Source organism: Mixophyes fleayi, chromosome 7, assembly GCF_038048845.1.
Source record: "Mixophyes fleayi isolate aMixFle1 chromosome 7, aMixFle1.hap1, whole genome shotgun sequence".
Lineage (NCBI taxonomy): Eukaryota > Metazoa > Chordata > Amphibia > Anura > Limnodynastidae > Mixophyes > Mixophyes fleayi.
The window spans coordinates 59,821,321-59,833,579 of NC_134408.1; the positions used below are offsets into that span (position 1 = coordinate 59,821,321).

At 42.9% G+C, this 12,259-nt stretch overlaps 1 protein-coding gene across 6 annotated transcripts in view; it reads left to right on the top strand.

Moving 5' to 3' along the window:
* Positions 1-12,259, top strand: part of NPRL3 (NPR3 like, GATOR1 complex subunit) — a 75,686-nt gene that overhangs the window by 22,647 nt on the left and 40,780 nt on the right. For 4 of the 6 annotated variants that reach the window (XR_012678237.1, XM_075179875.1, XM_075179872.1 and 1 more), the window contains 2 exons: positions 212-365; positions 1,501-1,582. Coding sequence is in view for 5 of the 6 variants with exons in the window: in XM_075179875.1 (XP_075035976.1) it covers positions 212-365; positions 1,501-1,582 (236 nt within the window). In the remaining variant the exon portion in view is untranslated. Of the gene's footprint in view, positions 1-211; positions 366-1,500; positions 1,583-11,736; positions 11,875-12,259 lie in introns of all 6 variants that reach the window. The other 2 variants (XM_075179876.1, XM_075179873.1) reach the window with 2 other exon arrangements.

Here is a 12,259-nt window from a genome sequence, read left to right on the forward strand (position 1 = left end):
TGACATCTGTGCATACATGTATGTCACACAAAGATATTAAGATAATGGTTTTATTATGAACAGCCAACTATATGTGAATAAAGTATACTTTTTTCTAGTTCTTGAAAATCAGGTTTTGAAATCTGTTACTTTTGCTTTGTTTCTTTTTCAATCTAGCATCACCTCGCACATTGATTTCTGTGTTGGTTGACCTATTCCATTTTCTCTCCAGGCCAATGCAGACCCTTCAGTAATAAACTGCTTGCACAATCTGTCTAGAAGAATAGCCATCGTATTACAGCATGAAGAGCGCCGCTGTCAGTACCTAACAAGAGAAGCTAAACTAATCTTGGCGATACAAGATGAAGTCTCTGCTATGTCTGAGAGTGAGTTTACGTAAACACAATTACTACATTTGTTGTTGGATAGGAAATCATTTACTTTATTCTTCCAAATGATTTTTGGTACTTGTTAATTATACTGGCTTTACTACGCTGTAGCATCTCAATTATTTTGACAGATGGGTACCACAATTTCTATTACAATATAAAGTCTTTTCACCCAATGAGTCTTGAAAGTGAGAACCTGGCTCAACAATATTCTTGCTCCTACTGGGACTTAATCATTTTGAGTTTTTCTTGTAAATATTCTTAGGCAAGTACACCAATTTACATGTTAAATATTATTTTGGACTAAAATGACTGACTCTATTACAGTCATTAAATTTGTAAAAGTTAGCAATTTAAAAAAAAAAAAAAAAAGCCAAAGCTGCTGCTGGACCAAGTGAGCACTTCCACAGTTATGTTAGGTAGGGGTTCAATGCATATTTTAGCCACTCCTCCACCTGCTACCACCTCATATATTTATTTTTATAACTCAGTGGATGGTTAAAGGATAACTCAAATATTTTTCACCTTATAGCCTCCTGCCTAACCGATACATTTTTTTAAAAGCGGCCCCGTCTCCCTACCCTATACCTAATTTACTTCTTAATGTAAAGGTACCAATAGCCTGTACCTTTTAAGACCTTAATCTATATTCATGCTCCTCCTTTACAGTGCCACTGTTCCAGCCTTTCCCTCATTCACTTGACATTGGGGAATTCAAACTACTAATACCAACAAAGTCATGCTGACTGGGAATTTTGCATTGGTCGTGTGTATCATTCCAGTACAAGTATCGCAAGTTGTTTATGACAAACAGTCAAACAACGAAAAGAAATAGGACTGTTATGGGTACTTATCAATACTTGGAAATTAAGAAAGGAGGCAGATAGGAGGGTTTTACTAGAGCAAAATGTTGGCCATGATATGGTGAATATTATAGTAGACGTTTTTAAATGCCATCCCTGCACTATTTACTGTCACCGGCAAAGCCATGTGGGTGTCCGTAAGGCTGTATTAAAAGTAGTTATCATGCTTTTCTCTCTTGAATCTCACCTATTGTACAGTTTTGCTTTGGATGTACTATTAGTATATGTCTTGATAAATGTTAATTGGAGATAAATGTGTGCTCTCACAGCAGATGGGGGTCCACAGTCACCATTTCACCATATTTTGCCAAAGTGCAAACTAGCAAGAGACTTAAAGGAAGCTTATGACAGGTATGACCTATTTTGTTTATTTTTTATTTATTTTTTTACTTAGCCTAATTTCTATGTTATATTGTATGTTGTCAAACTAACAAACTGTAATATACAGCATTAGCAATAATTGTAAATAATATTAGCAATTATAGTTGTTACAGGCACTATTTGTTTTTTTTTCCACTTTCAAAAAGCAAACTAGCTTGGGTATCCCTCACTGGATGAAGATGTTATTTAGCATGATTGGAAACAAATGTTTTGCTAAAGCTTATGTTGAATTTTGTATGTCGGGGTGGCCAACCAGTCGGAGCCTAAGAGCCAAAAAATATCCATGGATGTGGCAAAGAGCCGACTTTAATTTTTATATATGTGTGCATATACATTTACACAGTATATAACATAATTTAAAATATCTTGCTAAGTGAAAAAGAAGATATCCAACATTGCCAAAATGTTCAGAATAATAATCAAGCTTTTACCTTGCTGTTGTGTCCAGTGGAGATGGGTTCAAAGGATTACTTAGTCTTTCCATAGTAGCTCATGGTGCTTCTTTATCCACAATCGATGTGGAGCGCTGTGGGGATAAAAAAGTCATAAATAGCCAACATGCCCCTCAGACCTCTTCACATTCCCACCAGACCTCACCACGTGCTCCTTACATACACATCAGCCTCTCCACATGCCATGAGATCCACCCACATACCCCTTATGTACTATCGGACCTCACCAGATGCCCATCAAACCACCCCACAAATACCATCATACCTCGCAACATGCCCCTTATATGCCACAAGATCACCCCAATTGCCCCTTATATGCCACAAGATCACTCCACATGCCCTTTATATGCTATCAGACCTCACCAGATGCCCATCAGACACCCCACAAATGCCATCAGAGCTCGCTACATGCCCTTATATGCCACAGGATCACCCCATATGCTCCTTATGTCATCAAACCTTCCCAGATGCCCCTTATATGCCACAAGATCACTCCACATACCCCTTAAATGCTATCAGACCTCACCTGATGCCCCTTATATGCCATCATGCTTTGCCACATGTCTTTTGACCTCACCAGATACCCCTTATATGCCACAAGATCACTCCACATGCCCCTTATGTGTCATCAGACCTCACCAGATGCCCAATCAGACTACCCTATCAGATCTCCCCACATGCCCATGAGCCAAAACAAAATGTAATGATATGTCACTTACTTTTCACACAGCCGCTGGACCCGCGAAAGAGGAAGGAGGGAGAGCACGCTGCACTGTCTCCTCCTCCTTCCCTGATTGGAGTGCTTACACACTGTGACCTCCCTGTGTTGTGCAGAGGAGGTCACATGATCGAGAGTCGGCGCTGGCTGTGGAACGAACTGCCCCTGCCGGCGCCTGGATTGTCGGAGCTGCGATGGCAGGGCACTGATCTGCCCTGTCGGCATTGGAGCCACATTTCAAAGTCAAAAGAGTCGCGTGTTATCCACCCCTGTTGTATGTAGTATCATCTTTAATTTACCATCACCACCTAGTGGTTAGTCTAAATAACTACACAAAGCTCTGAAATGCAAAACTCCAGCTTGTCCTATGTTTTGGCTTACATTAGATGCTTGTTATAAACCTGTATTAATGCTGTCACACACCTGCTACATTATGTGAGTTAAATGTTATAATAAGGGGTTAATCATATAAAGAGCATTAAATATGTAATTAAAAAAAATATGTATTTTATAGCGATGTTTTTCTTGATACTTTTTACATCTCATTTTATTTGAGATAAATAGTAAATAATAATATTACATTTTCAATGTTGTGTTTATATTTACTCACTTCTTGCACCCCTAATTTACCGATCTTTAATATTCACCCAAATTTTACCAAATAATAGTATTTTATTTTTGTTGTAGCATTGTGACCATTTAAATGCTGAAAACAGTGGTTATCAGTCACGTAAAGAGATATGGCACCACCTAGCAGTTAGTATTTGTAACAGCAATTCTTTTTATACCTCTCATTATGAATTTGTATTTTTACTGCATGCTTATACCCACAATCTGACCTAAGGGACCCCTTGACATATCCCCATCACTAATATCACCTATCGCAAACCCATCACATCTGTCTGGTGCTTTGATTGAAGTTTTACCCGCACTGCTTGCCTTTTGTCCTTGCCATATCTTTACTATGTAGAAGGAAAATAACAAAAAAAAAACTTCAGTGCCCACTGTCTCAACCCCCCATCACTGCAACATTCCCCTATCTATGTGCCAAGCAAAGTATATACCAATATTAATAGATCTATTTCATCATTAGCGTGGGAGAGAAAAGAGCTAGGGTGAAATTTAAATAACTCAACCAAAGGGGTGTTCTCACCATGCCAAACCTTTAGAATATACTACTTAACACTTAAACTGTGCAGCAAAAGCTGTGGTCCTGGTCCATTGCAGATCTCCTTTCCCCTCCAATGTTAAAAGAATTGTTTGCAAGGTTGGAATTTTACAGGATCATATATGTATATAAAGGGAGATGTGCTATTTGGGGTAGATTGTGTGAATTCACAGACACTGTGACATACACCTCAATAAATTCGTCTTCACACTGATGATTATTTGAAGCAATACCCATCCCCTAGTTTTATGCCAATTCCATTGCCCGATTTCATCAGCGTCTGGATGCTAAGCCTTTACCTCTAATTCCCACTTTTCCCTCCCCTTGCATTTTTTTTTGTTTCTGTGCTTATTTTTATTCTTTAATTTTGTTCTTTTTTGTGTGTCTCTTTTTGCCGAGCTTGGAGTTTGGAGTGATGTTGTGCTTTTCAGTAGTTGAACTATACACTAACCAGCCACAACATTAAAAATACTGAGAAGAGATGTGAATAGCATTGATTATATCGTTACAATGGCACCTTGCAAGGGATGAGATATATTAGGCAGCAACTGAACAGTCAGTTCTTGAAGTTGATGTGTTGGGAGCAGTAAATATGGGCTAACATAAGTATCTGAGCGAATATGACAAGGGTCAAATTGTGATGGCTAGGCATCTGGGTCAGACCATCATCACAACGGCAGGTCTTGTGGGGTGTTCCCTGTATGCAGTGGTTAGTACATACCAAAAGTGGTCCATTGAAGGTGAACCGGTGACAGGACTCATTGATGTGCGTGGGGAGCGAAGGCTAGCCTGTCTGTTCCAATACCACAGAAGAGCTACTGTATCTCAAATTACTGAAAAAGTTAATGCTGGCTATGATAGAAAGGTGGCAGAAAACACAGTGCATTGCAGCTTGCTGCAGACCATTCAGAGTACCCATGGTGATCCTTGTCTACCCCCGAAAGCTCCTATCATGGGAATGTGAGCGCCAGAACTGGACCATGGAGCAATGGAAGAAGGTGGCCTGGTCTGATGAATCACGTTTTACTTTTACATCATGTGAACGGCCGGGTGTGTGCGCGTCGTTTACATGGGGTAGAGATGAAAAAACATGTCTGAGCAATGGAGGCCCCACCTCACAAGTTGCAGAACTTAAAGCATCTGCTGCTACCATCTTGGTGCCAGATACCACAGGACACCGTCAGAGGTCTTGTGGAGTCCATGGCTCGCCGGGTCAGAGCCGTTTTCGTGGCATGAGAGGAACCTACACAATATTATGCAGGTGATTTTAATGTTGTGGCTGATCCGTGTGAATTTACAATTGTCTTAAATCCTTTGAGCAATTAAAATCGGAGTTTTCCATACTAATGCACATTTCTTCAACATTCTGGGTAAGCTGGGTTCAAGAAAGGTGATCTCTGTTCTCTATTTTCAGCTGCTATCACATGTTTTGCCTGATATCCTCCACCCATTTATATCTGAAGGTATCACAGATAAATTGGTGGAGGATATAGGTGCTTTAATGGAGGAGGAGTGGATATTGATGCTAAAAGGCATCAGGAAGGTCACTGCCTGCTTTAGGTACCAGCAAATACATTTTTATATTTACCATAAGGTTTACGTTACTCTAACATGTATGGGTTTACTGGCCCTTATTGCCCAAAATGTAAGGCTGCTTTTTGGCATATGCTATGGTCATGTCCCATGGTTAAACAATATTGGAACGGAGTTGGGAACTGCATCCATTGTACCTTGCTGGGGATAACCCAGCTATGTCCCAAGATGTACCTTTTGGGATTTCCTTGGGAGAGAATTTCAATACATATATTTCTCTTTCCTACCATTGGGGGACACTGCGAGACATTGGAGTATAGTAGTGGGACTAGAATTTAAGCACTTATCAACTTCTTTGATCTTCACTCTCCTCCCCTACTATCCCCCTCCTCTCCTGTAGATAACTTAGTTTTTTTTTTTTTTTTTTTAAAGTGCCTAGATGATAGGACACGTTGGTATAGGCTCCTAGTTTTAGGTTTTACATGTTTTTATTTCATTTTCCCTTTCAGGTGCAGCGTGGGGATCGATCCTAAGACTCAGAGAGGTGAATAGCCTGTCGGATCTATTCACTCTGGGTCCCTACGAGGTAAGCAGCAGCATAGCTCACTTACCTTGTACCTCTTGGTTGGCAGTCATCCCCTAGAAATGAGCTTATGGGGCCATATTTTGTGTGTGTGCCAATAGGGCTTTAAGTGCCCCACATAGGAAAAAGGGCTGTTTTTCAAGCACAGTGTAACTTATTCGAGTGGGGGAGCTGCAGCGATCCACCACCCCCTGCCCGACGGACATGCCAGCAAGTCCCTTCCCCTAGACTACGAGCAGCGGGGGATAAGGTATTGATCACGCTCCTTAGGAGGCAAATCGTATACTAAAGGGACACTGCACATGCTGCCTGGGCACTCCAATTCCAGCTTGCATGCAATACAAGCCGACAGCCATGCTAAAGTATGCGCTGATCGCAGTTCATATAGGCGGCCATATTTGGGGGGCGGTTCTGGAGGAGGAACTTCTCTCCACCCTCTTCCTACTTCCTGGCACGGAAGCAGCCATATTGGGACACGGAGATCGTTGCACTGCACGCTGCTTCTCTGCTCTGTCTCTCCATCTACTGGTATTGTTCCTTCTGCTTAATATTGTACCCCATAGAGACATATTGCATAACTTTTTAAGGCTGTTCACAGGACTAGTGCTTCACGGTCAGGGAATTGGTGTATACTCAAGACTTTTGCCTAGTATAGAGATTTAAAAATCTTGCTGTACTGTGTACAGACTTTAGACTTTTTTTTGTTAATATTGTAATTAGTTTAACTAATCTGTTATACATTTAAAATATGTCTGAGAAGGGCACATCCAAAAATAAGGGATCTGCTGATATGTCTGCGCTGTTTTATACATGTGCAAAATGTATTGCGGTATCACATAGTGCCAAAAGGAGTATTTCTGATATGGCCCAGGGCAGCGATCATGATTTAGAGCATTCATCAGAAGAGGTAGGTGAATTAGAAATTGATCTACAAGAAGAAGACAAACTTAGTTCTGTAGATTTTGCATTTGCCCATAATGTTGATAATTAATAATAATAATTTAATTTTGGGTTTCAGGCATAATTTAGGTTTTGCAGATCCAGAACCCACAGCCCCCTCGTGGGTCTCTTTGTTTAAAAAAAAAACAAGGCGAAGGCAGCGGCTTTCCCACCATCTCCTTGAAATGGTAGCTGAGGCCAAATAAACAGTTTATGATGCCGGACAGATTTAAGTCGCTTTACCCTCTCCCGGCAGAGATTTCCGTTAAATGGGAGGCCTCCCCCAGAGTTGACAGCCCTGTAGCACGTTTGTCCTCCACTTCAGCGATTCCCACCCAGGAGTGGGTTTCACTGACTGATCTTACTGATAAACAGTGCGATCAGGCCCTCCGCTCAGCTTATGTTGCATCAGGCAGTATGTTTAGACCCACTATGGCGGTAGCATGGGCCAACAGGGCTATTCAGCTATGGGCTGAGCAGATAGATGCATTCAGGATAACATCCCACGTGTGTAACTTCTCTCCTTGGCCGAGCATAATCAGGAGACGTCTAATTATGTAGGCCAGGCAGCCATGGATGCTGTGACCGTCAATTCTCGATTCTCGGCCCTCTTATTGCAGCTCGCCGTACCTTATGGTTACACTCTTGGACAACGAACGCTGATTCAAAGTGAGCTCTAGAGGGTTTGCCCTTTGATTGGGTTACTCTGTTCGGATCGGAGCAAGAGAAGGTCATTCAGGTAGCCACAGGAGGAAAGAGCAACGCTCTTCCCATGGATTCCAGTAGACCACGACAAGGACTTTTTCGGCCCTTTCCTTTCTTTGCCCGAGGCCGGGAAACCCCATTGAGAGGCCAATCCACTGCCCCCAGGGGAGGATATAGCAGAGGCAGGGGTGCTGTTTGGCGAGGAGCCTCGAGACCAGGTGATAATCCTGCAACGTGACAGTCTTTCCCCTCGGGAATCTGTGATGGGGGCACGCCTTCTTCATTTCCAGCACCAGTGGCAGGCATCCACCACGGACGTTTGGGCACAAGGAATTGTTTCCCGGGCTATGTCATAGACCTAGTTCAGTTCCCACCACAATAGTTCTACACCACAGCAACCCCCCTTTGTCCTCTCAGGCGCAAGGCACTTCAGGAAGCAATCCAGAATTTTCTGGCAGCCGGTGTCATTGTTCTAACACAGGAAAGAGGTCATGGGTTTTACTCCAGTCTCTTTCTAGTACCAAAACAGGACGGATCATTACGTCCAATTTTAAATCTGCAATCTCTGAATAAGCAGTTAAAAACTCAAAAGTTCAGAATGGAGTCCCTTCAGACTGTCATCGCCGGAATCGAGCATGGAAAGTTTCTGGCCTCCATAGACATCAAGGATGCCTACCTGCAGGTTCCTATATGGATGGGGCACCTTTGCCTTCTCCGCTTTCCGGTAGGAAACTCCCACTTTCAGTTCAGGGCTCTAACTTTCGGGTTAGCTACCGCTCCCCGAGTGTTCACCAAGGTCATGGCGGGGCTCCTGCGGCAGAAGGGAGTCACAATAGTTCCCTATCTAGACAATCTCCTTCTAAAAGCTCCGTCGGCATCGCTCTTAATTCGGCACATCCATTCCACTATGCAGTTTCTGGAAGCTCATGGGTGGATTCTGAATTTACCCAAATCATCTCTCATTCCAGCACAGCGAATGCGCTTCCTGGGTCTCATGTTCGACACAGTGACCCAGAGAGTTTTATTTACCGGAAAACAAGATCCTCGCTCTCTTGAGCCGAACCAGGAACCCTTCTTGTGCAGAAAGAGGTATCTCTCCTCAGGCAGATCATTCACCTGTCGAATCCCACTGGTCTTTCCCTGGCGTGGTGTTTATCTAGACAAAATCTGGACAAAGGTCAGACCTTTCAGACTGGCCCATGGACCTTAGTTACGACAGAAGCAAGTCTGCTAGGCTGGGGATGGATAACAGGGTCCCTGAAATTTCAGGACCTCTGGTTCCCCCAAGACGCCCCACACCGGATCAACGTCCTAGAACTCAGAGCGGTGTACAGGACGTTGATTCAAGCACAGAGGTTTCTGCCAGGGAAGCCTCTTCAGATTCAGTCAGACAATGCCACGGCCATGGCATATCTGAATCACCAAGGGGGAACTTTCAGTGTAGGGGCCATGCGGGAGACAGCCAGGATCATGGTATGGGCGGAGCACCACGTACCCCAGATATCGGCCGTTTACATTCCAGGCATGGAAAATTGGGAGGCCGACTTCCTCAGCAGGCAGAGGTTTCACCCAGGCGAATGGTCTCTCAACAAGCGGGTCTTTGCCCTCCTATTAGAATGCTGGGGCATGCTGGAGATCGATCTCATGGCATCTAGATTAAACCATCAAGTTCCCCTGTACTTCTTTAAGTCTCAAGACTCTCAAGCACATTTCACAAATGCCATGACAGCTCCATGGCACTTCCTGCTAGTGTACCTGTTTCCACCGATACCCATGCTTTAACGGGTACTAAAAATGTTAGAGAGAGTGGGTTCCCGCAATTCTGGTAGCCCCTCATTTGTCATGCAGGGCATGGTTTTATGACATTCTGAGACTGGTAGCTGATCCCCCCCCTTCCGTCTGCCGATGCGACCAGATCTTCTCGTTCAGGGTCCTCTTCTCTGCCACGATTTAGATCAGCTAACTTTGATGGTGTGGCTATTGAGACCTTAATTCTCAGGGCCAAGGGTTTTCAGGAGATGTTATCGGTGCTCTGATCAAGGCCAGGAAATGGTACTCCTCAGCCATATATCATCGAGTCTGGAAGACATACATGCTTTGGTGTGAGCCTCAGGGTTTTCACACATCCAAGTTTAGCATTACAAGGTTGCTGACCCTCCTGCAGGCCGGCCTAGATAAGACGGCACTCTCCTTTTATTTTCAGCAAAAGCTGGCGGCCGTCAGGGATGTTCAGACCTTCCTGCAGGGGGGTCCTTCATGTGCAGCCCCCCTTTGTTCATCCAGCAGAGCCTTGGGACTTCAACCTGGTACTCAGTGCGCTCATCCATACGCCGTTTGAACTTCTAGATTTGCGCCATCTCCCTTGGAAGATGGTATTCCTCTTTGCTATCTCGTCAGCTCGTAGAGTATCGGAATTAGCAGTGCTCTGCTGCACTTCTCCTTTCCTGATTTTTCATGAAGATAGAGCGGTTATTCGCACCAAACCCTCCTTTTTTCCGAAGATTGTGTCCAGGTTCCACTTAAATCAAGAAATCGTGGTCCCGGCTTTCCGTCCTCCGCCGCCTTCTTCTTCCTCCTTCCTCCTCTTCAAATGACGAGTTACTGTTGCCGGATGTGGTTCGCGTTCTTCGGTGTTATGTTAACCGCACAACCTCTATCCATAAAACCAAGTATCTTTTTGTTCTTTACGATGCTCAAAAGCGGGGTTTGCCGGCATCCAAACAGTTCACTTGCCCACTGGATCACTTCCACTATTAGACTGGCTTATGCTCGAGCATCTCTGCCTGTCCCGGTATCGTTGAAGGCTCACTCTACCAGAGCAGTTGGCGCTTCTTGGGCGGCGCGTCATGGGGCTTAGGCGGAGCGACTATGCAGAGTGGCTACATGGTTATCTGTCCATACATTCTCTAAATTCTAGAGGTTGCAGGGCTTTGCATCCTCTGATGCGAGCTTTGGGGCGCAAGGTATTGCGTGCTGCCGTTCCAGAGTATTCTCTCCCTTAGAGGCAGCTTTGGTATGTCCCCAATGTCTCGCAGTGTCCCCCAATGATAGGAAAGATAAAAGATTTTTACTCGCCATAAAATCGATTTCTCTTACTCCATTGGGGGACACTGTACATACTTCCTTGCTCTGTAAATAGTTCTGTTGTGAGAGTTTTATGCTTATATTGTTTGCCCTATAGGGCTCCCCTTCCTCATATGCTTGATTAGTCAAAACTGAGGTATCTACAGGACAGGAGAGGCATAGTAGAGGAGGAGAGTGAAGTTCAAAGAAGTTGATAAGTGCCTAAACTCCTAGTCCCACTACTATACCCCAATGTCTTGCAGTGTCCCCCAATGGAGTAAGAGAAATCGATTTTACAGTAAGTAATAATCTTCTTTTTTAAATAGATCTTTAATATGCTTTACCTCACGAAAGTCATTATAGTCTGGAAGTGGTTTACTATTGAAGCTCCCTCATACCAATGTTGGTTATGCCTGGTAAATTATACCATGAATATATATACATGCAGGAAGTCTATTGATAAATATCACAAGTTTCACACATTTGGGGTCATGCGGTCATTGGCTACACTCTCTGAATAAATAAAGTGATACACTATGTGTGATTTTTTTCTGTTTTCCCTGTTCCATGAGAGGATCCGTGCATTCAAGAGGTTAATCCGAGCAGCACAATAAGTTGTTGAAGTGCATACATTTTTCCTATTTCTGGTACGCATATACAAGTGGACATTTTGGATTACAATAATAGAAGGCGCCCACCCTTTTGTTTTTTGAATATGTTTATAAGTTTGTTTGGTTTCCTTATAAAATAACAAAACATTATTTATTTCAATAAAAACACGATAATTAAAAAAGAAAGAAAAAAAGAATGTATATCAGGGTATTAGGCATGCTTATTATCCATGTTATCCGGTTACTTTAGGGGTTTAAACTGGGGACCAAGTACAAAGTCAGTAATTGTTGCTTTTTAACATGTCCTATTATTGAATAAAACAGAATCTGACATTTGCTTGTTCTATTCCAGTCTCTGTACAACAGGGGTAGTGCGACTTCATATAAATAACTGGCTGGAAGTAAGCTTTTGTTTACCACATAAAATTCACTGTGTTGGAGCTAATTTTATCCCCCCAGAAGCAATAGAAAAAAGCTTAAAATCTATCAGGCAAGTAACAATTTGAAATATTATACTGTGAAATTCCACAAAAAATGTAATCAACATTTTTCAATATACTGTGTCCTATACAATTATTAAAATGCATGTTTTATGTGAAAGAACTTCCAATATCTTTCACACTTTTATTCGCTACTTGCAGAATGTTATAGCGAAATTTGATGAGTTGAAATGATACTAGGAATGTGCCATCCTCTTGGTTCGCTAGCGTTTCTAATATCTGTAGCGCATGCTGCTCTATTCTGTAATTTCATGCCTATTTCAATTTCAACAAGATCTGAAAGGTGACACTACCCTTCCCATGTGAAAACTTAACATCTGCATTACAGTAAACTCATAAGTGGGCAAGATCTTTTTTTGGGGGAAGGGGTGGAAA